Source organism: Miscanthus floridulus, unplaced genomic scaffold (assembly GCF_019320115.1).
Source record: "Miscanthus floridulus cultivar M001 unplaced genomic scaffold, ASM1932011v1 fs_112_1_2, whole genome shotgun sequence".
In the NCBI taxonomy this organism is placed as follows: Eukaryota; Viridiplantae; Streptophyta; class Magnoliopsida; order Poales; family Poaceae; genus Miscanthus; species Miscanthus floridulus.
The window spans coordinates 80,364-100,000 of NW_027096204.1; the positions used below are offsets into that span (position 1 = coordinate 80,364).

Sequence of the window (19,637 nt, forward strand, 5' to 3'; positions counted from 1 at the left end):
TCCGCGCGATTCCTCAGCAGAGGAGTCCGATGAGGTGGAGGTGATCGGCACCTGACGCGTCCGCGCGAGGATTAAGCCGAGGGGCAGGGGTGAGTCATCCGGACGGTGTGGGGCCGTCCTGTGTGCGTGTGTGAAACAGTGCCATCGCAGGCGGCGCGCGAATCTAAGTGGACAGCAGGCGTGGGCATGCGTCCGGACGCTAGCCTCTCCGTATTTTTTGGGGGGTTAAGGTCACCATTCCGAGAAGAACTCTTACAATGTCCTTGACTGCCCTGCTTCAAATAGTTGATCAAAAAACAAGAAAAATTTACTAGGAGCAATAGGTCCAACAATTACGGTCTTGTGAATATAATTTCCCTACGTCAAAATGAGCATGCCCTGTTTTTCATTCCAATCTTGCTATGTGAAGACCATTGGAATAGTATCACACAATAACACAGGTAACTCAACTGATTGCAGTGAACATCAATCGAAAAGCCCAAATGGCCCTCAAAAGAGGTCACGTGGCAGCTCCCAGCTCGGCTCAACGTGGATCAAAGTATGCTAAAAGCACACTATTTGGATCATATTGTCAAACAAATCATCGTGAACTGATTGCAAAATGATTAAGGTCACATGGAGTGGCACATCATTGTGTCATTTGAAGTAGTGAACGATATATGATGCCAGTTTACACGTTCGTGGGACTGCAAATCTAAAACTGACATATCATACCCAGTTACCCATGCATATACAAAAGATGGCAGCCTTGCCGCAGCGAACTATAGCCTTGCATTCCCTAACGGTGAGCAGCAGAAGATCAATGCACCTCTGATTAAAAACTGAAACCTGTAAAAAAAGTGTAAGTTAAAATAAGTTTATAGTGATTATTATGTATAGAAACACAAATTCAATTGCTTGACACAGGCTAAAAAAATGCAGAAACAGGCTTCCTCGGATAAGAAATTCACTTGATAAACATTCAGCCTAATCTGATTAACATGTTCAATTAACTTGACAGTAAACCAAAACATTGACCTGTGTTTGACAGACAGTTTCTTAGCCATACACACTCTGTTTCTACTTCGAACTAGTACACATCGAGGTAAACTGTCCTTAAAGAAGAATGCAGAGTACATGTTTTCTGAACACAGAATTTGAACCTTCAAAACGAAGAACACAATTATATGCTACAGTTCAGATGCAAGGCAACGGATGGACAATGGGAGCAAAAAGAAGGGGGCACAGACTATTTTCATAAATGTGCAACCCGTAGAAACACGAAAATTCAGATCAACATAGAAAACACATGCGAGCACATGCTTCTACAATCTTAAGCAGGGGGCTAAGGTTAATGCCATAAGCAGTTGCAGAGCAGAGGATACTTAAAAAAAACAGGTAAAAAAATAAATCAGACATGCAACTATATTATACTGATTAGTAAGTTATGCACATATTCCAAGAAACAAATAAGATTGAAGAAGAAAGCTACAGTGTAAGAATACCATGCTTATGTTTGTTACACACATACATATAAAATGATTACTGAAAAGGGTGAGTAAATGTATCCGCAGTCAATTAAATGGAGAAGCAATTCACTGGAGACTATAAGAAAAGTGGGAGGCAAGTCAACATGCTGTGTTATTGCTTAGAACAACTAAACAATGGTATTGGTGCTATTGTTCACTAGTACTAACCAGAAAGCTAGAATATTGTCAGAACAAGTCAATTGAGTCATTTGTGTCCATTCCAAACTCATTAAGTAAAGGTTTAGAACTATTCTAGAAATCAATATACCATCTTAATGTCTATGCAATGCAACTTAATTTAGATAACACACATAACTCCATTATATCTTGGTGAACAGTTTTGTATCTTTGCTTCTAGCATTCCTGATTTTTCTAGTGAACATATGGACAGAAGCACGAGTGAAGTTGCAGGTTAGCTTACGTATGTTAAAGGTACACAGGAACTTTAAAACTTTGAGAACTCTCTTATCAACATCTTGACACTTGACTTCAACAATGTCAAGGTGTTCTGAAATTTTAGTTGGTCGTTCCACACTAAATCTTCCTTCCATTTCCACTTCATACTCAGAACTCTGCAATGAAATGAAACATTCTCTTCTCAAGAACAATCAGCAGTGTAACTATTCGTATAGGCAGCAATTGTTCATTAATAAAGCACGTACCTCACAAAAGAGCTCAAGTGTGAGCTCCTCTAGAACTGGTGAGTGTTCAAGGATACAAGCTAACGGAGTGAAGTCATCAGGCATACACCAGTACTCATTGAGAAACAGAGTCTTTAACTTGCTAAATGTAGGGCACAGTCTCAAATCCATTTTGAAGATAAACTGGACAAATTGCAAGCAAATAAGACGAAATGATCTGAAATAAGCCTAGTTTGTGAGAATGCATCTAAAATTGAGGGAAAAGGGGGAGCGACTTGTCATAAATAACTGAGGGAAAAATGTAGGCGTACCAATTCTGGTGAAGAAATCAACTCCAAATCCTTAGCTTCTGATAAACCTTTTAGAAGCACACAATGGTTATCATCACCGCCATTACCAGAAGTGGTGCAGTACTCACAACCACACTCTGAGTTATCCAGTAGTTTGTCACAAGTATCCTCACAATCATCAATTATTCGGACAAAAGCCTCCACTAATGATGGCATGCTGTCAAGAACGGGAGTTCTCCCCTCAATATCATCTATGTGAAGAGAAACCAAATGTGGGGCATAAATTCGGAGGCGGGGATGCTCGGATGCGGAAGCTGTGATACTGCAGCTAATGATGGCTAGATGTTTCAGTGACTTGGATGAAATCATGGTGGCAGACCAGAACTCACAGTATCGCAGCACTAGATTCTCCAACGACAGGCAGCTCGAGAAGTCGAGGAAACTGTTGCGGGCCTGTACATAAGAGAGATCTAGCCTTGTCAAGTGCTGGGAAGCGAGCGGCTGATCATCTAGCTCGAGGTATGGAGTTGGAGCCTCCACTGGAGACATATTGAGACTGAACACACGCACTTTGCGCATCATAGCATGCCGGAGCCAGTGGTTGACCCGGCGCACGTCCTCGTGCTGGAACTCACCGAGCTCACCTGTTCGCTTGATCGTTTACATGGCTTATAAGCCGGCTGGTGCTGTTTTGTTGTACGAGGAAAACACAGATATGATCAAGCGAACATGCTGCTGAACTCGCACGTGTCGAGGGGCGATTCTCCACCGAGGAGCACGTGGTCCATGAACTCCCGGCGCTCCTTCGCCGGCGTCAGGAAATCATCGTCACTGCCGCACCCGACACGCATTCCCGTGGCGAACCTCCAGAGATGGCGCCAGCGCCGAGCAAGCACGCATGTCCGCACGGACTCCGGAGCCGGCAGGAAGCCGAGGATGTGCTCGAGGATGCCGTCTGGCATGGCGTCTATGCTGCATCCGCTGCCATCCGCCGGAGGCACCGCCATCTTGCTGTTTTTTACTCGATGCATTCTGTCAAGCAGGTGGTGGGCGCCGACTGACGCTGCGGAACCAAGAAAGAAGAAACGATTAGAGGCGGTGCAAAGCGAGCAGAGAAGGAAGGCGGATTCGGATGGCGGCCACCACCTCAACTCTCCGGCGGCTGCTTTAGCTGTAATCTCACCCGAGACGTGTGGAGCTTGGGAGAAGCAGAAGAAATTTCAGGCCGAGAGTGCCGGCCTGCCGGTGGTCAGCACTGGAGTCAGAATCTGAGAGGGGTGGTGGGGAAACGGAAGTGTCGAGGCGAAGCAGGGCACGAGCCACGAGGCAGTGGGACTCTGGGAGTCGAGTAGCCGCACTGACAAGCGGGCTCCACATATCATATTTTGCAGCCACGATAGCTTTTAGCTGTAGCGCCATTTTAAAAGGATTATAAAGTCTATTTTTGTCCCTTGTTTTTGTCTAATTTTAACCCAACTACAACATCATCTAATTTTAACAGCTCAACTGTCTAAATCCTTTTAATTTTGACCCAGAGCTATCTAAAAACCGCTCAAAACTGTATCTTAAGTCAAAGTTGAACGGTTTTAATATTTGAGTGCCAAATTTAGACAAAAGCAAGAGTTGAGTAACAAATATAGACCTAATTAAGTACTTTAGTTTTTTAATACTAGGTGAATACCCTCGTTGCAGCAGAATTAATGATAAAAATAAAATTACTTATACAAAGGGATCAACAATTATAAGTTAATGTTCGTGGATGACGTGACACGCTGATGTGGACAACTAAATGCATGTTAGTAGATGATGTGTCTTACTGACATGTAGATCATAATTGCAAATACTAGTTAGTCATAAATACATCCGATAGTGGACTGATTAGGTGGACAGATTGCATGTTTAGAGAAATAGACAATTATAAGTTAATGTTAGTGGATGACGTGGCTAGTTGATGTGGACAACTAAATACATGTTATTGGATGATGTATCTTGCTGACATGTAGATCATAATTGCAAATGCTAGTTGGTCATAAATACATCCGATAGTGGACTGATTAGGTGGACATCTTGCATATTTAGAGAAATAGCTAGTGGGGTTTAGCTTTATAGAGTTTATAGATTTATGAAAAGTTTTATACCTTTAGATTTACTTATTAGTAAATATTTATATGTATTAAAATATTTATCTACACATTATGAGATTTTTATCATAAAAAGAAGGGACAATTATCTAGCGGACATTCAAAGTGATGGGCCTTTGCTGGCGGACACCTTGTTTTTAGCAGTTTGACAGAAGACACTCTGGTTCGATGAAATTAGGCCACAGGACACCACGGACCGGTTGCAGCCGGATGAGGAGAGAGAAATTTTCATTTTGACATCCGATGCCCCTGAGCCACAGTTGGGTCCGCCCCTCTCCCTCTCACTGACGCGCAGGCCCCACCTGTCATCTATTTCTTCCTCCTCTTCTCACCGCGACCCCGTGCCTCCTCTGCTCGTGGTCTCTGCTTCCTCGCCAGTGGAGGTCGTGCATCCCTGGCCACAGACGAGCTACGCCTGCCTGGAGCAACAGATGAGCGCCCCTTCTCTAGGCCGGCGCGGGCGCAGGTGGGCGGCGGCGCCTCGAAGACAAGCACGGAGCAGGACATCCCGGTAGCTTAGTGTGGTGGAGGAGGCTGCTTCGGAGCTCGTGTGCCGCTATAGCCCGCTGACCTGCTGCCGCCACGAGCCAAGCCCCCGTGGCCTCGTCCGCTTCTCCGCCCAGCCCTTGTTTGGGCAGAGCATGGCTCCGCGCGTGGTTGAAAGGTCCTTGTTTGGTTTTGGTAATTGAGTGACAACTTAGGTGGACTAATTGTGTTTATGTGAGATACACAGGTGATTAGTCCACAGGTACATGTGTGTGAGCAACATATGCCATGAAAGTGAAAATGGCTTAGAGATGTTGCAAAGCTCACACATGTGATGATGAAGGAGCTTAAATGCACATGAGACATGACATTGAGTCATGTGATCAAGGTGGAGAAGATCAAGACAAGACTTGGCTTGATGGACCGGTTGTAAGCGTGAAGGGCAAGTCGAAGGCTTTGGAGTGATGGACCGCGTGGCGGTGAAGCTTGAGCAAGACTTGGCGCCGATGGACGATGGCAACGGTGAAGGGCAAGTAAAGTCAAGATCGATGAACCAATATGATCACGTGATGATATGAAGTGGATCATATCATTGTTGATCATGTTGGTGCATATGTTGCATCAACATTGGAGGAGATGGAATGGAATGCGCAAGGCAAAGGTATAACCTAGGACATTTCATTTCACCGGTCATAGGTGTGTAGAGAAGTTCATGACCGGGTTTAGGATAGATGGCCGTACTATCAAGAGGAGCAAACTTATTTGCATATCGGTCATCTAGTGCCACTCGAGTGATCTAACTTTGCATCGTCGCTAGGATCGAGTGGCGTGGCAAGTTGAGTGGCTAACATCCTTTGGGAAATGATTGTAAAAAGCTAACACACATACACATGGTGGTGTACACTTGGTGGTGTTGACACATTTACAAAGGAGGTGGTGTTTGCAGGGTTGAGATGGGTTTGGGTCGGCAGGATTTGGCGCTTTCGGGAAAATGGAATGCCTATTTTCTATTGCGCCGGATGCATACTCTTGGTGGTTGGCATATTTGAGCAAGGGTGAAGAAGTTAGAAGTGAAAACGAGTTGGTCGCGAAGACGTTGGCGTCGGTCAACTGACCGGACGCTGGGTCTGAAAGCACCGGACGCTGATAGGCTGCGTCCGGTCGAGCTGGTCGGTCGGCACAGTACCGAGGGTATTGCACCGGACGCTGGTCTGTGTCCGGTCAAGGTGGACCGGACGCGTCCGGTCGAAGAAATACGCCTCGGGGAGCTTACTAGAAACGACCGAACGCTGGGGTCCAGCGTCCGGTCAGTTGAAGCTGCTGCGTCCGGTCAGGTCAAGTGACCGTTGGAATCGGGACACGTGGCCATCTGCGGGCGACCGGACGCTGAGGTCCAGCCTCCGGTCAACACGACCGGAGCGTCCGGTCGGCCCGAAAAACGCCCAGTGAAGGGGTAACGGCTAGTTTAGCCCTTGGGGCTATAAATAGAAGTGGCCTTCGACCATGGCTGGTGCAGAGCACCTAAGGGGACTTAGTGTCCATGCTTGTGAGTGCTTGGGAGCCCTCCATATCACACATACTTGATAGTGATCATCCGATTGTGTGAGTGAGCGATTCTAGTGCGATTGCATCGTGAGGTTGCATCGAGTGGCACTAGGTGATTGAGTTGCAAGCCGGTGGTGCTTGTTACTCTTGGAGGTTGCCACCTCCTAGACGGCTTGGTGGTGGTCTCTGTCGAAGCCCGCAAGAAGCTTGTGCGGCGCTCCAGAGAAGTGCTTGTGAGGGCATTATGCTCGCCCCGCGGGAGACGCGAAGAGCAACTCTAGTAAAGCGTGTCATTGAGCTACCCTCACTCAAGGGGTAGGTTCTTGCGGCGCCCGATGTGCGGGCTTAGCGGGTGATGCTAATTAGCCGCCGAACCACCAAGTGAGCGGTCGACACAACGGGGACTAGCGTGTTGGCAAACACGTGAACCTCGGGAGAAAAATTATCGTGTCAACCTTGTTCCTCCCGTTGGTTTGCATCCCCATTTCACAAGCTAGCAATTACTTTTATACATATTAAGCTTGTGTAGTTGCTCTTGTAATTAGATAGCTTGTGTAGCTTGCTAATTAACTTCTTGCTTGTGTAGCATAGAAGTAGCTCCCTTGCGTAGCTAATTTGGTTTTAGTAACCTTGTTAGTCACATTGCTTAGTTTGTGTAGCTAAGTATTTGCGCTCTCTAATTAGGCATTGGTTGCCTTATTATTGAGCATTACTAGTGAGCTTAGTTAGCTTTGTGCTTTTGCTTATTAGCATGTGTAGGAGCTCCCCATTGCTTAAAATACTAGTGGCATATGTTTGTGTGACCTTGCTCCTAGAATTGATTAAGAGAGCTCTAGCTAGCCCGGCACCTTTGTTGCATAATTGTTATCTTTGCAAGGTGCTAGTGAACACATATAGTGGGGTATAGTCTTGGCTAGACCGATAGTTTTAATTCCGCATTTGTATCGGTTAGCCGACGCGATTAAGTTTTAGAAAAGACTATTCACCCCCCCTCTAGTCGCCATCTCGACCCTTCAGTGGTCCTGGCCTAGGCACGTCCTTTAGCTCTGACGGCGGCGGCTCTAGGTGGGAGGAGCAGAGCAAGGCGGGGAAGGGAAGGGGAAAGAAAGAGAGCGAGTAAGCAGAGGGAGAGAGATGGAGATGGAGCAGGGGAGAGCACGGCGGTGGCAGCGCGTGCGAGGTGAGGGCGGCGCAAAGGCTGACGGCGTCATGTGCAAGCGACGGCAGTCGCGGCGGCACTCCACTCCGGCACGAGGCCGGTCGGAGCTTCGGTGCGAGCTAACCGGGTGGCTCGCGGTGACGGCGCCCGACGTGGAGGAGAGCAGGGTAAGGGAAAGAGAAGCAGGGTAAGGAAAAGAGAAGCAGATGGGAGAGGCTGACCAGGAAGAGGGAACAAGCAGAGCAGAGCACGGCGACGGCGGTGATGTTGACGGCAGCGGCTTCAGCTCAAGTGGTGGGAGCTCACGGCACGGGGCAAGACGAGGCCTCCGCAGCCATGGCCGGCTTTAATAGCCGAGGGGCGGCGGGGTTCGCCGGAGATATTTTGCCGGCAATGGGGCAAGGCACAACTCGCCGACAGCTATGGTCCTCATCCGTTGGCGTACGACGTCAACGGTGGGAGGCGGTTGGTCAGCGGTCGTGGCACCCCGGCGGCCCCGCCTGCTCGAGTGCGCCTTCACGGCCGCACCATGGACAGGAAACAGAAAAAAGAGAAAGGGAGAGAGGAAGAAGAAAGCGGTAAGGGCAAGAATGTCATTTCACCGCTGTTCTCTCTCCTCAACCAGCTATAACTACCACATTGTCAAATCATGGTCTAATTAGTCTTAAAAGATTCGTCTCGCAAATTAGACGCAATCTGTGTAATTAGTTATTTTTTAGTCTATATTTCATACTCCATGCATGTGTCCAAATATCCAAGATATGTACTAAACTTTAGGGAAAGGAACTAAACAAGGTCTTAGCTGTAGCGCCTTTTTTAAAGGATTATAAAATCCATTTTTGTCCCTTGTTTTTGTCTAATTTTAACCCAACTACAACATCATCTAATTTTGACAGCTCAACTGTCTAAATCCTTTTAATTTTGACCCAGAGCTATCTAAAAACCACTCAAAACTGTATCTTAGGTCAAAGTTGAACGGTTTTAATATTTGAGGTGCCAAATTTAGACAAAAGCAAGAGTTGAGTAACAAATATAGACCTAATTAAGCACTTTAGTTTTTTTAGATATTTATGAAAAGTTTTATACCTTTAGATTTACTTATTAATAAATAGTTATATGTATTAAAATATGTATCTACACATTATGAGATTTTTTATCATAAAAAGAATGACAACTTTTGAGTGTTTTTAGTGGATTTTTATCACAAAATGTTTATCTACACATTATCTAATAAATATTTTAATACATGTAAATATTTATCAATAAGTAAATCTAGATAAATATTTTTTTATAAATGTCTAAAAAAAACTAAAGTACTTGATTAAGTCCATTTTGCCCCTTAACTCTTGCTTGTCTAATTTGGCACCGAAACTATCAAAACCATTCAATTTTAACACCGGAGGCGGCTTTGACAGTTGAAGTGTAAAAGTTAGACGGTTTACAGTTAGGTGTTAAAAGAAGGGCCAAAAATGGACTTGATCCCTTTTTTCAAATAATCATCAAAATAAAATACTCCCTGTCGCTGAAAAAAATAATTCATAAAATTGTCTTAAGTCTATTTTTTTATCTTTGACTGCATTTATACAAACAAGTACAAATATTTGTGACACCAAATAAACATATTATAAAAAATATAGTTTATAATAGATTTAATTATATTAATTTGGTATCATAAATCATGTTGCTCTTTTCTATAAATCCGGTCAAACTTAAATGAAGATTGATTAAAGACAACTATAGAAATTGATTTATTCAGGGACGAAGCGAGTATATAAAAATTGAACATACCTATTTTGCCAAAGGTTAAAACGTCATTTTATCCCCCACTAATACCGTTAGAGGTCTAATCTGATGAAATGGCCATATGAGGAACCAAAGTAGGATTCGAGGCTACGGGCCTCTTCGGGACATAGGATTTTCAAAAACATAGGAACAAGAAAAGCATACGGTTGAAGTTGCATGTCAATTGCAATCCTACAGAAATTGAAAATGCAAAAAAAATCTAAAATATGTAACTTAGAATCTATAAATGAGCTAAGAAAGGAAGCCCAACTTTTTTTAGGACAAAGGAAGGAATTTTGTCTTCCAAAAGCTGAACCAAATATGGGCATAGGGCCACTTTGGTAGAGCTCTCATTACGGATTCTTAGGTTTCACCTCTTGATTCTCCGAAGGAGTTATTCTGGTGGGGGAGCAAGGTGGGGAGCAGGTGAGAATCAATTCTGAGAATCAATTCTGAAGTGATTCCTGTGGCAAATAAATTGAGAAGAGTGGGAAGGGATGGAGATCGATTTTTTTAAGCTCTCGGCTTATAGTGTAAATGGAGAAGTAATTCTCATCAGCTCTCCACCAGGATATATAACCGTGGTCTTAGGGTATGGAGCCGGAAATATATCTTTTTCATATATTCCACCGCTGTCCACTGCTCTTTTACTTTTATCCAATTAACCACTAACAGTAAAAAGAGTAAAGCCCTGGCGTGTAGGGCAGTCTTTTCGGGATATAAATTTGCCAAATGTCCAATGAGACATGTCATCTCTGCTTTTCCAATCTTGTTCTTTTCAACCTTTGCACGTAATAACACGGAGAGATATTGAACTGACTGCTACAAGACAACAGGTCACCTTACCAGCTCAAACGTATAGGCATTAAACCAAAGCATGTATATGCTGAAGGGACATTAATGGTCCAGATTATAAAACAAACCTTCATGATCTCTGTGCAGAAGAAATGACAGTGAGATGATGTGCCAGATACAAACTAGATATTTAAATTGTCCGAACAATTTGTGCTGCCATTTCTCACACATTCGTGCGACTATAGAAGCTTATAAGTGACATGACACACCCAATTACGCGTAACACAAGAGGTGGCAACCTTGTTGGCAGCGAACTTTAGCCTTGCATTTCCTTAAAGTGAAAGATGGTAGATCTAAAGATGGCAACGGGCCCGATACCCAATACCCGACGGGTATTTGATCCATTAGGGGACGGGGATGGGATCATATCTTTAACCGCGGGCATCTAAATGGGCAAGAATCCATACCCGACGGGTATAGCGGGTACGGGAACGTTCCCTGTTTACCCGTCCCCGTTACCCGTTGGGGAACCCGACTATTTGAGTTGTCATGCGAGTATTAGGCCCAAAGAAGCTCAACATAGGTATTTTGCCCCAAATCTGAACAATCATATATATAGTTTGTGTGTTCTAGGAACCCTAGTTCAATTTTTTCTCACCATCTCCGTCAGCAGCACAAGCACGCCTGCCTCACGAGCGCTCGTGCCCCTCGCTTCCTCAGTTCGGTCTCTCTGCCACCTTTGCTCGTCCTCCTCGCAACCTCGCTCCTTCTCCTCGGCATCTCCGAGACTCTGACACTTATACCCGGGTGAAGAAGAAACGTCTCCGATTGCAAAGCTGCGACCCCAAGTGTCCTTGTTTATTGGGTATGCAGTACCCGTCGGGTATCTGTTACCCGACCGATACCCGACGGGTACGGGGATGGGCAAGAATCTATACCCGAGACAGTTAACGGGGATGGGGACGGGATGAATTCTCCGTAGCGGGGAAGAGAACGTTCCGGCGATACCCGACGGGTAAATCCCCGTTGCCATCCTTAGGTAGATCCCTTGAAAGCCCAAAATTTCTAGCGCCTCATTTCAAAAATCAAAATCTTCACAAAAATGAAAGGCGGTACTCAGAGCTAATTGTTATCTATAAGATCAGAAATTCAGTTACTAAAACTGCAGGAAATGGCTTTCTTGAATAGGAAATTCAATCGACTAGCAGTCAGCCTAGCCTGATAGAAATGTTCAAATAACCTGACAATGAATGAAAAAACATGATCAATTGTTTGACACATTGTTTTCGATCTAACCATGATACACTCAACAATTTCAACTCCGAACTAGAATCCATCTAGGCAAACTACCCTTTCAGAAGAATGCAGAACACGCATGTTTTCTGAATACAGAAAGTTTGAATTTTCAGAAGGAGAGAACATTTGATAGCTTGCTTTCAGGTCTAGCGGGAAGTGGACACAGGTTATTCTCAGATTAGTGCAACCTGCTATCTGTGGAAATAAAAAAGACAAATTGAAACCGAAAACATGTGGATTTCTACGCTCTTAAAACCTGGTAAAAGTGTCAGAGAAAAATACATAAAAACGTAAAAATAGATCTGGCACATTACTATAAGCTATGAACAAACTTCTAGCCACAGTGAGGACTGAAGAAAAGCTGCAACGTAAAGATACCACAGAAATGATTGTGACACATATGACATATCTGAAAGAGGTAACAAATGTATGCTTAATCAACAAAAGTATGGAGAAGCAATAATAGTTCCTTGGATAATCAAATGCATGAACAGGCTTGTGTAAAGGATTGAGTGAAAGCTGATTTAATCAATAGTGGTAGTGCATATAACCGATGATAAACTGTAATAACTAAGTAGCCTTCAAGAGAAAAGGGAGGCCGCAGAACACTAGTATGTGAGAATGTTACACTGTTACTACTTGGAGCAATTAAAAACTGATATTTGTTCTGTTGTTCAGTACTAACAAGCCAAATATGGTAAGAACAAAGTCAAACAGTCAGAACTATTCTAGAAGTCAACATAAATGTCTCAATATCTATGCAATATGTTCAACTCGATAACTCCATGTATACGTAACTTTGAGATTTTATTTGCCAACTAAATGTCTATGCAGTGGCAGCAGTGCAGGGTGTTCATTTGTCAATAATTTTGCAGTGAACTTTCAGGTAGAAGCATGAGGAAAGTTGCTAATTAGCTTACGGATGTTGAAGGTACACAGGAGCTTCAAAATTTTGAGAACTCTCTCATCAACAGCCTGACACTTGACTTTGACTATGTTAAGGTGTTCTGAAATTGTAGTTGATCGCTCCATTGGGCTGATGCTTCCTTTCATATCCACTTCATACTTAGGCCCCTGTAGTGAACAAAAACAAATGTTCAAAATCAGGGTGTAGACAATGCTTTAGAAATGAGGTTATGACTCAGCAATCACTTATCAATATAAAAAGGCAAAGTGTAAGTATACCGTACCGAGTCAGATGTAGTACACATTAACACCAAACTCTTAGCTTTTGATAAACCTTTGAAAAGCACACAACTGTTTCCAGTGGCATCACGAGCACTTTCACATGACTCACAAAGACAACCAAAAGGTCACAGAAGTACCGATAATCCTCGGTTATCCGGACAAATGCCTCCACTAATAACGGCATGCTGTCGAGCATGGGACTTGAGAACCGAGGGTCATCTAGGCACAGTGAAACCAGATTAGGCGCATAAATGCAAGTGCGGAAATAACAATGGAATTGGGAGTCCGTGATGCTTAGATGCTTTAGGGAGTCGGACGATATCTTCTTGCCCATCAAGAAACTACAGGCAGCTCTAGATATTCCAAGGCCGGGCAGCTGGATAAGTCAAGAAAGTTGCTGTGGAGCCATACACTGCACAACTCTAGCCTGGTCAGGTGCTTAGAGATAAGAGGCAGATCATGTAGCAGAAGATAGTAATCCCAATGGATACGGAGCGTGAGATCATGTAGAGATAAGACGTGACTTTGCACGATATAACGTGCTAGAGCCAGAAGTTCACCCGTCGGAGTCGTCGTCCTGGAACTGGCCCAGCCTAAAGTCGCACGTGTCCAGCGGTGAACCTCTGCGGAGGAGGAGCAGGTGGTCCACCAACTCCTGGTACTCCTCCACCGGCGGCGGGTCATGTACGTTGTGGCCGAGACACCCGACGCACAGGCCTGGGGCTGAAATCCAGAGGTGGCGCCAGCGGCGGGCGAGCACGCACGTCCGCACGGCCTCCGGCGCCAGAAGGAAGCCAAGGATGTGTGTTCCAGGACGCCGTCTGGTAGGGCGTCGCTGCTGCCTCCGCTGCCGAGCGCTGGAGGCACAACTCTCTTGCTACTTTCCCCTGGATGCATTCTGCCGAGCAGGTGGCGGGCGTCGACCATGAAACGATCAGCAGACGCGAGGGGAGGGTGCGAATGGGAACCAGCAGGAGGAGGGGCTTTGACCTGTGGTTACCTCAACTTGACGGCGGCCACCCCAGGACGTGTAGCTTGGACGAATCAGCAGAGATTTCAGGCGAAGATGCTGCGGAATCAAGAAACGATATCATCAGACGAGAGACGGCGAAGGAGACGCGAGACTTGAGGAGAGGGTGCAAACTGATCAGAGGAGGAAGATGGAGCAAGGGCGCACGGATTGGATGGGCGGCCACCTCACCTGATGACCTGACGTCCTCACCGGCGGCAGCTTGGTCTGCGATCTCGCGGCAAGGAAACCCGAGGCCTGGAGAACTGTTGAGCGTAGTGGGGTGGGGAAAAGAGTGAAGGAAGACGACGGTTATTCATCCGGTGGGAGGGTACGAAGCCACGATAGCGGGAAACTAGACACCGACAGGTGGGCCCATATTTTGTGGCCCCGCACGTCAGGGAACGAAAGAAGGGTGGCAGACCACCAATCGCTGCATCATTAGAATAGTGGAAAAAGTCTACTTCACCCCCACCTTTCATACTTAGTCTAATTCACCCTCAAACTTTGAAACCGTCTGTTTTACCCCCTGAACTTTCCAAAACCGTCTATTTTACCCCCTGGGCGGTTTTCAGCGACGGTTTTGCTACAGTAACAGTGTTGTCAGTTTTGAATTTTTCTTTTTTTTTATTTATTTTCGGTGAATTTTTGAAAAATCATAGAAAAATCATAAAATGAAAAATCTAATTTTATTGGACTTCACATGAGTAGATCTACATAGTGAATATATAATACGGTATATTTTAGTACAAAATTTTTACTGTAGCCTTAGATTAATTGGAAAATCCAATTTTGTCTGTAATTAATTAGAATACTGTAATTAGATTTTCCAATTAATCTAAATCTACAAAAAAAATTTGTACTAAAGCATACTGTATTATATATTCATTGTGTAGATCTACTCATGTGGAGTCCAATAAAATTAGATTTTTCATTTTATGATTTTTCTATGATTTACTATGATTTTTCAAAAATTCATCGAAAATAAATAAAAAAAATTCAAAACCGGCGATACTGTAGCAAACCCGCTGTTACTGTAGTAAACCCGTTGTTACTGTAGCAAACCCGCCGCTGAAAAACCGCTCCGGGGGTAAAATAGACGGTTTTGGAAAGTTCAGGGGGTAAAACAGACGGTTTCATAGTTGGGGGTGAATTAAACTAAGTATGAAAGGTGGGGGGTGATGTAGACTTTTTCCTTAGGATAGTCAACACTTCCGGGGAAACCACAATTCTTTTCGAATCACTTTCTTTTTGCCGTTGATTCATCCGTCACTTATATCATTAGAAAATACAAGAAATCCATGCCAAATCAAGGACTTTGAACTTAGGCAGCTTCGACAACAAGAAAGAGCTACATTAATTTGCATATGCTGTATAATTTCGTTTCACCGTAAAGCGACCAAGTATATACAAATTAGAAGAGAGTTTGGCATGATTCTCAAAAGCAGTAATGGAGGGGGTAGATATATAGAGGCAAGATTTATCTTGTGGAGATTTGGGACTGATGAGACTCTAAGGTTGTGTTTGGTACTTTGGTTTCGAGACAAGATGGAACGAGACAGTTCCATCTTAATTTTATAGGAAGGGATGGTCAAATCTCTTTGTTCCATTAAGGGTACCAGGTTATCTTTGTTTTCTATTTGGTTGGAGATACGTAGAGAGAGGATGGACCGGTTGTTCTTCGTCTGTCATCCACCATCAGCAAGGGACTCGACTGTCTGCCGCAGCAAGGGGAGCGGAGAGGAGGTCTGTGGGCTCGCTCATGGACCGAGCACAAAGAGCAGTGGGCTCCATTGACAGCCACCATTGGGCCAAGAGTGCTGAGCTCACCTTGCCTAAGGATGGCAACGGGTCGGGTTCGGATCGGGTGGAGTCTCCGTGCACCCAAAACCGAAACCCGAAATCGAAACCCGAACCCGCCCCGAAAACCGATTCGGGTGGAAATCCATCACCAAAACCAAACCCGCGGATACCCGAAACCCGAACGGATACCCGAAACCCGAATGGATATCCGAAACCCGCGGATATATATACACATATTCACATGTATAAACAAGAGGCAACAAATAATAAATATTTTCATGAGTCAACTTTAAATAAATTTAATAATCTAAGTAAACAAATTATTATTAGTATATTATAAAACATGAATTTTAATTCCAAATGATTTATTTCGGATATCCATTGGATATCCACGGGTGGAAAACCAAACCCGAAACCGAACCCGATTGGTTTCGGGGCCCCGAACCCGAAAACCGTGGGTGAAAAACCATCCCCAAACCCGAACCCGCAGAACCCGAAACCCGCGGATATCCGCACCAAACCCGATCCGTTGCCATCCTTCCTCGCCCATGGATGACCGCCACCGCACTGGGAGAAGCAAGATCTGGCTTGCAGGTAGGGTATGTATGACAAAAAGCACAAGGACGTGGAACACCCGTGCCACCAGCAGGGTCGCCATTGCTCAAAGGAGCCCGAGCTCACCCATGGACAAGACATCCATGGATCGGTCGCAACCTAGACCTCACCCTGGCCACAAGCTCCGCATTGGAACTCCAGAAGTTTAGGAGCCGAATATGCAATTTGCATACCAGAACCGAGATGAGAACTATAGAAAGGTTTAGAGAGTGCAATGTGCAATTTGCAAGCACAGGGGCTCGGATGAGAATTTGAGACAAATTTAAGGACCACCAGTGAAATTTATTCTTAATGTGCTGAATTTTTCTTCTCCATAGCAATACACATGCACAAACCTAGTTGAATTAAAAAAAACCTGACAAAGCATAAGTAAATAAAAGGGTAGCTCACATAGTAACACCGAATTTCAAAATCCTTTTTTAATATACGCCTAGCATAATCATACCAATGATTTTAGGTGGGGGGGGCTCCGAGTTTCAATATTACATTACAAAATTTTCAAATGGTTCTTTATCCATGTAAATGGACAATAGTACCTTGCTATTTTGACCAATGGTTTGCAGCAACATTCGTAATTTGCAAGAGAAGTGATGTTCCACACTCTGGGCTGATGAGGAAAAATTTGATAAAAACAACCGCATAATTAATACGAGGAATAAATAAAAATCAAATGAGCAATAAGAATAGCATGACACAATAAACCAGGTCCCAGAATCTAAATATCTAATAAATAAAAGCTTGAGGGAATGCCAATTATACATTGTTCCTGCGATTAGAACCCACATAAGAACTCTTTGTAGACAAATGATTGCAGCCTTGTCACAACATCTTTCGTGCTCAAGATTTACATTTCTGAAATTCAGGAGCCATCTGAATAGTCAGCCTTGTCACAACATTCACTCTTAAATCTTAATCCATATTTGCTGACCCCTACTCAAACACAGAAATCTGCACGAGGCATAATAATTTATGATTTTAGTTCCAGGAGCCATCAGGAGAATAAAAATGTTCAGTTGATAGTGCAAATGAAATACTAGGATGGATTTCAGTGCACGGAAAGGTTTATGGTGCATGCAGCTTAATCTGCTTGTTTCAAGTCTAACTTATTCTAGTAACATGAAACTTAGCCAGAAGCCCAGAAGATTGATTATATTTGATAATAACCATTTCTTAGACTTATTTTCTGACCTTTTCTAGCTTAATCCAACAACAATACCAAGAATGCATCTTGCTAGTAAACTGCTCCCTGAAAAAGCTGCAGAGAATGATTTTTCCCCCTCACCACACCAGAGTTTAATGTTTCAAAGTTCATAACAAAAAAAAAAATGAAACAACGGGAGGTCAAGTAAAGAGATATTACTACCGGATGCTGATAGACAATTACATAGAGTCATACAAACTCGGGATGAACAAAGAGAAGAATCACAAATAAAGCTATAGTGCATGGAACTAAAAAAGGTCATGTTTGTGTTATTCTACTGAACTAAGCAGCACGCTCGCATAATCTATTTCTTCTCAGAACTAATCATTTCAGATTTTTTTGTGTCAACATAATCAGCAGTATTAAGCTTTATGCTATGTATATAAAATGCAATTAAATTTAAATAACTATCAGTACAGCAGTCTATATCAGCACAGCTGTCTAATTGCGTTTATATTTTGGGCATCAGCAAATCCAGGGCACCTCAGTCTATATCAGCAAATCCAGTTCTAGAGAAGCTTCATTTCTCACTAAATTTGTGATCCTAACATATGAAATTCATTATTCCTTCCTTTTTTTTATGTATACGAGAGCAAAATTCAGATTTAGAAACAAATGAAAAAAAAATCACTAAGTTGGCTTACATATGCCAAATGTGCAAAGGAACTTCAAAACTTTGACAACATTCGGGCTGATTGCTTTACATTTGACTTCAACAGTCTTAAGGTATTCTGATATTGCCGCTGATTTCTGCATTGAAATGTATCTTCCTTTCATTTCCACCTCATGTTTATGTCCCTGTGGCAAAGGGAACAATTAAACAAGAATGATAATTAACAATAATTTTAATGCTGCTAAAGTAAATAATAAAGTGTCAACCTTCAAAAAAAGTTGAAGAGTGAGCTTCTCTAGAACTGGTGTGTGCTTGAGGATGCAAGTTAGTGCACTGAAGCCAGGAGCCAGACACCAGTACTCATTTAGTAGTAAAGTCTTCAACTTGTTAAATGTGGGGCACCTTTTCAAATCCCTTGTGAAAATGAACTGAACAAGATACATAAAAGATGAAGCAATGTCATGGTCAAAATGCAAAAATGATGATACAAGAAACCCAATCAGTGGAAAGGCATATGAAAAGACTGTACAAGTGTCTACGGATGCCCACAACTTGATGTGTATAGTGCAGTCAAGTTACACGAGTTGACATAGATGAGTCAAAGAGGAAAAGGGTTTGAAGCGCACCGTTTTTGTTTCAGCTACCAATGCCAAACTCATAGCTTCTGATAAACCTTCCAGCAGCACGCAATTGTCATTCTCATGTTTGTCACCATAACAATCCTCACAGACCTCAAAACCACAATCCCCATAGTCTGAATAAGTGCAGCAATCTGCAGAGTCATGGATGACTCTGACAATTGCATCCACTAATGATGGCATGCCCTCAAGCACAGGAGTCTTGTACCAGTGATCCTCAAGACGGAGTGAAATGAGACTTGGGGCACAAACATGAGTGCAGAACCTGCGGCTGAAACGGCACTCGCTGATGCTCAGATATTTTAAGGACTCAGACGATGAAGCAGTTGGTAAGAGTCAGATTCTGCAGTGCTGGACAAGAGCTTGTAAAGTTAAAGAGCTTGTCCTTCAAGAGCATGTCTTCAAAATCTAGCTTTGTCAAATGCTGGGAGATGAAAGGCCACCGCTCAAACCAAATCTTTCTAAGATGGAGCATCTGTACTTCACACTGTATGGCGTGCTTGATCCAGAGCATCACGCGGGGCATGTCCTCACTGCGGTATTCATCAAATGAGAACTCGCACTTGACGAGAGGTGTGAGCCCACGGAGCAGAAACAGGTTGTCAACAAACTCACGGAGCTCATGCACGACATCCCAATCGTCCTCGCTTCACCCGATGCGAAGTCCAGTGGCAAACCTCCATAGGTGGCGCCAGCGCCGGGCGAGCACGCACGTCTGCACGGCGTCCTGAGCCCGGAGGAAGGAGAGCACGTGGTGGAGCACCTCGTCCGGGAGCGCGCCAAGTCGGTCGAAGCCGTCAGCCATCGCCATTGCCGGATTCTTGGCATTCTTCTTCCTTGGAGGCATTCTGTCGAACAGGCCGCGAGCGTTTGTCAGCGCCCGGCCTTTGCAGGATACGGAAAGACATAGAATCGTTATTTGAGGCG

General features: G+C 44.0%; 1 protein-coding gene, 1 long non-coding RNA gene and 1 pseudogene across 3 annotated transcripts; all 3 read right to left on the reverse strand.

The window, feature by feature from the left end:
- Positions 1–590: 590 nt before the first annotated feature.
- LOC136530349 (F-box protein At5g03100-like) lies at positions 591–5,297 on the reverse strand. Its single transcript, XM_066523105.1, has 6 exons — positions 3,586–5,297; positions 3,176–3,502; positions 2,461–3,083; positions 2,171–2,332; positions 1,930–2,080; positions 591–828 (listed from the first exon to the last, which is right to left on the reverse strand). The coding sequence occupies exons 2-6, from the start codon at positions 3,468–3,470 to the stop codon at positions 815–817; spliced, it is 1,245 nt and encodes a 414-aa protein (XP_066379202.1). The 5' UTR covers positions 3,471–3,502; positions 3,586–5,297; the 3' UTR covers positions 591–814.
- A 4,321-nt stretch (positions 5,298–9,618) lies between these two features.
- On the reverse strand, positions 9,619–14,155 carry LOC136530351 (uncharacterized). Of its 2 annotated transcripts, XR_010777755.1 has the most exons (5): positions 14,033–14,155; positions 13,832–13,900; positions 12,834–13,729; positions 12,564–12,717; positions 9,619–11,838 (listed from the first exon to the last, which is right to left on the reverse strand). It is a non-coding gene; the product is annotated as an uncharacterized lncRNA (long non-coding RNA). The 2 variants fall into 2 exon arrangements; XR_010777754.1 differs by having other exon boundaries at positions 9,619–12,717.
- Positions 14,156–16,899: 2,744 nt separating this feature from the next.
- On the reverse strand, positions 16,900–19,373 carry LOC136530350 (uncharacterized; annotated as a pseudogene).
- Between the last annotated feature and the right edge of the window lie 264 nt (positions 19,374–19,637).

Coding starts and splice junctions, on each gene's coding strand:
- LOC136530349 (XM_066523105.1), bottom strand. CDS start 3,470: ATGCATCGAGTAAAAAACAGCAAGATGGCGGTGCCTCCGGCGGATGGC. Junction 2,333..2,460: donor TGATTTCTTCACCAGAATTG/GTACGCCTACAT, acceptor CAATTTGTCCAG/TTTATCTTCAAAATGGATTT. Junction 2,081..2,170: donor CACTTGAGCTCTTTTGTGAG/GTACGTGCTTTA, acceptor ATTTCATTGCAG/AGTTCTGAGTATGAAGTGGA.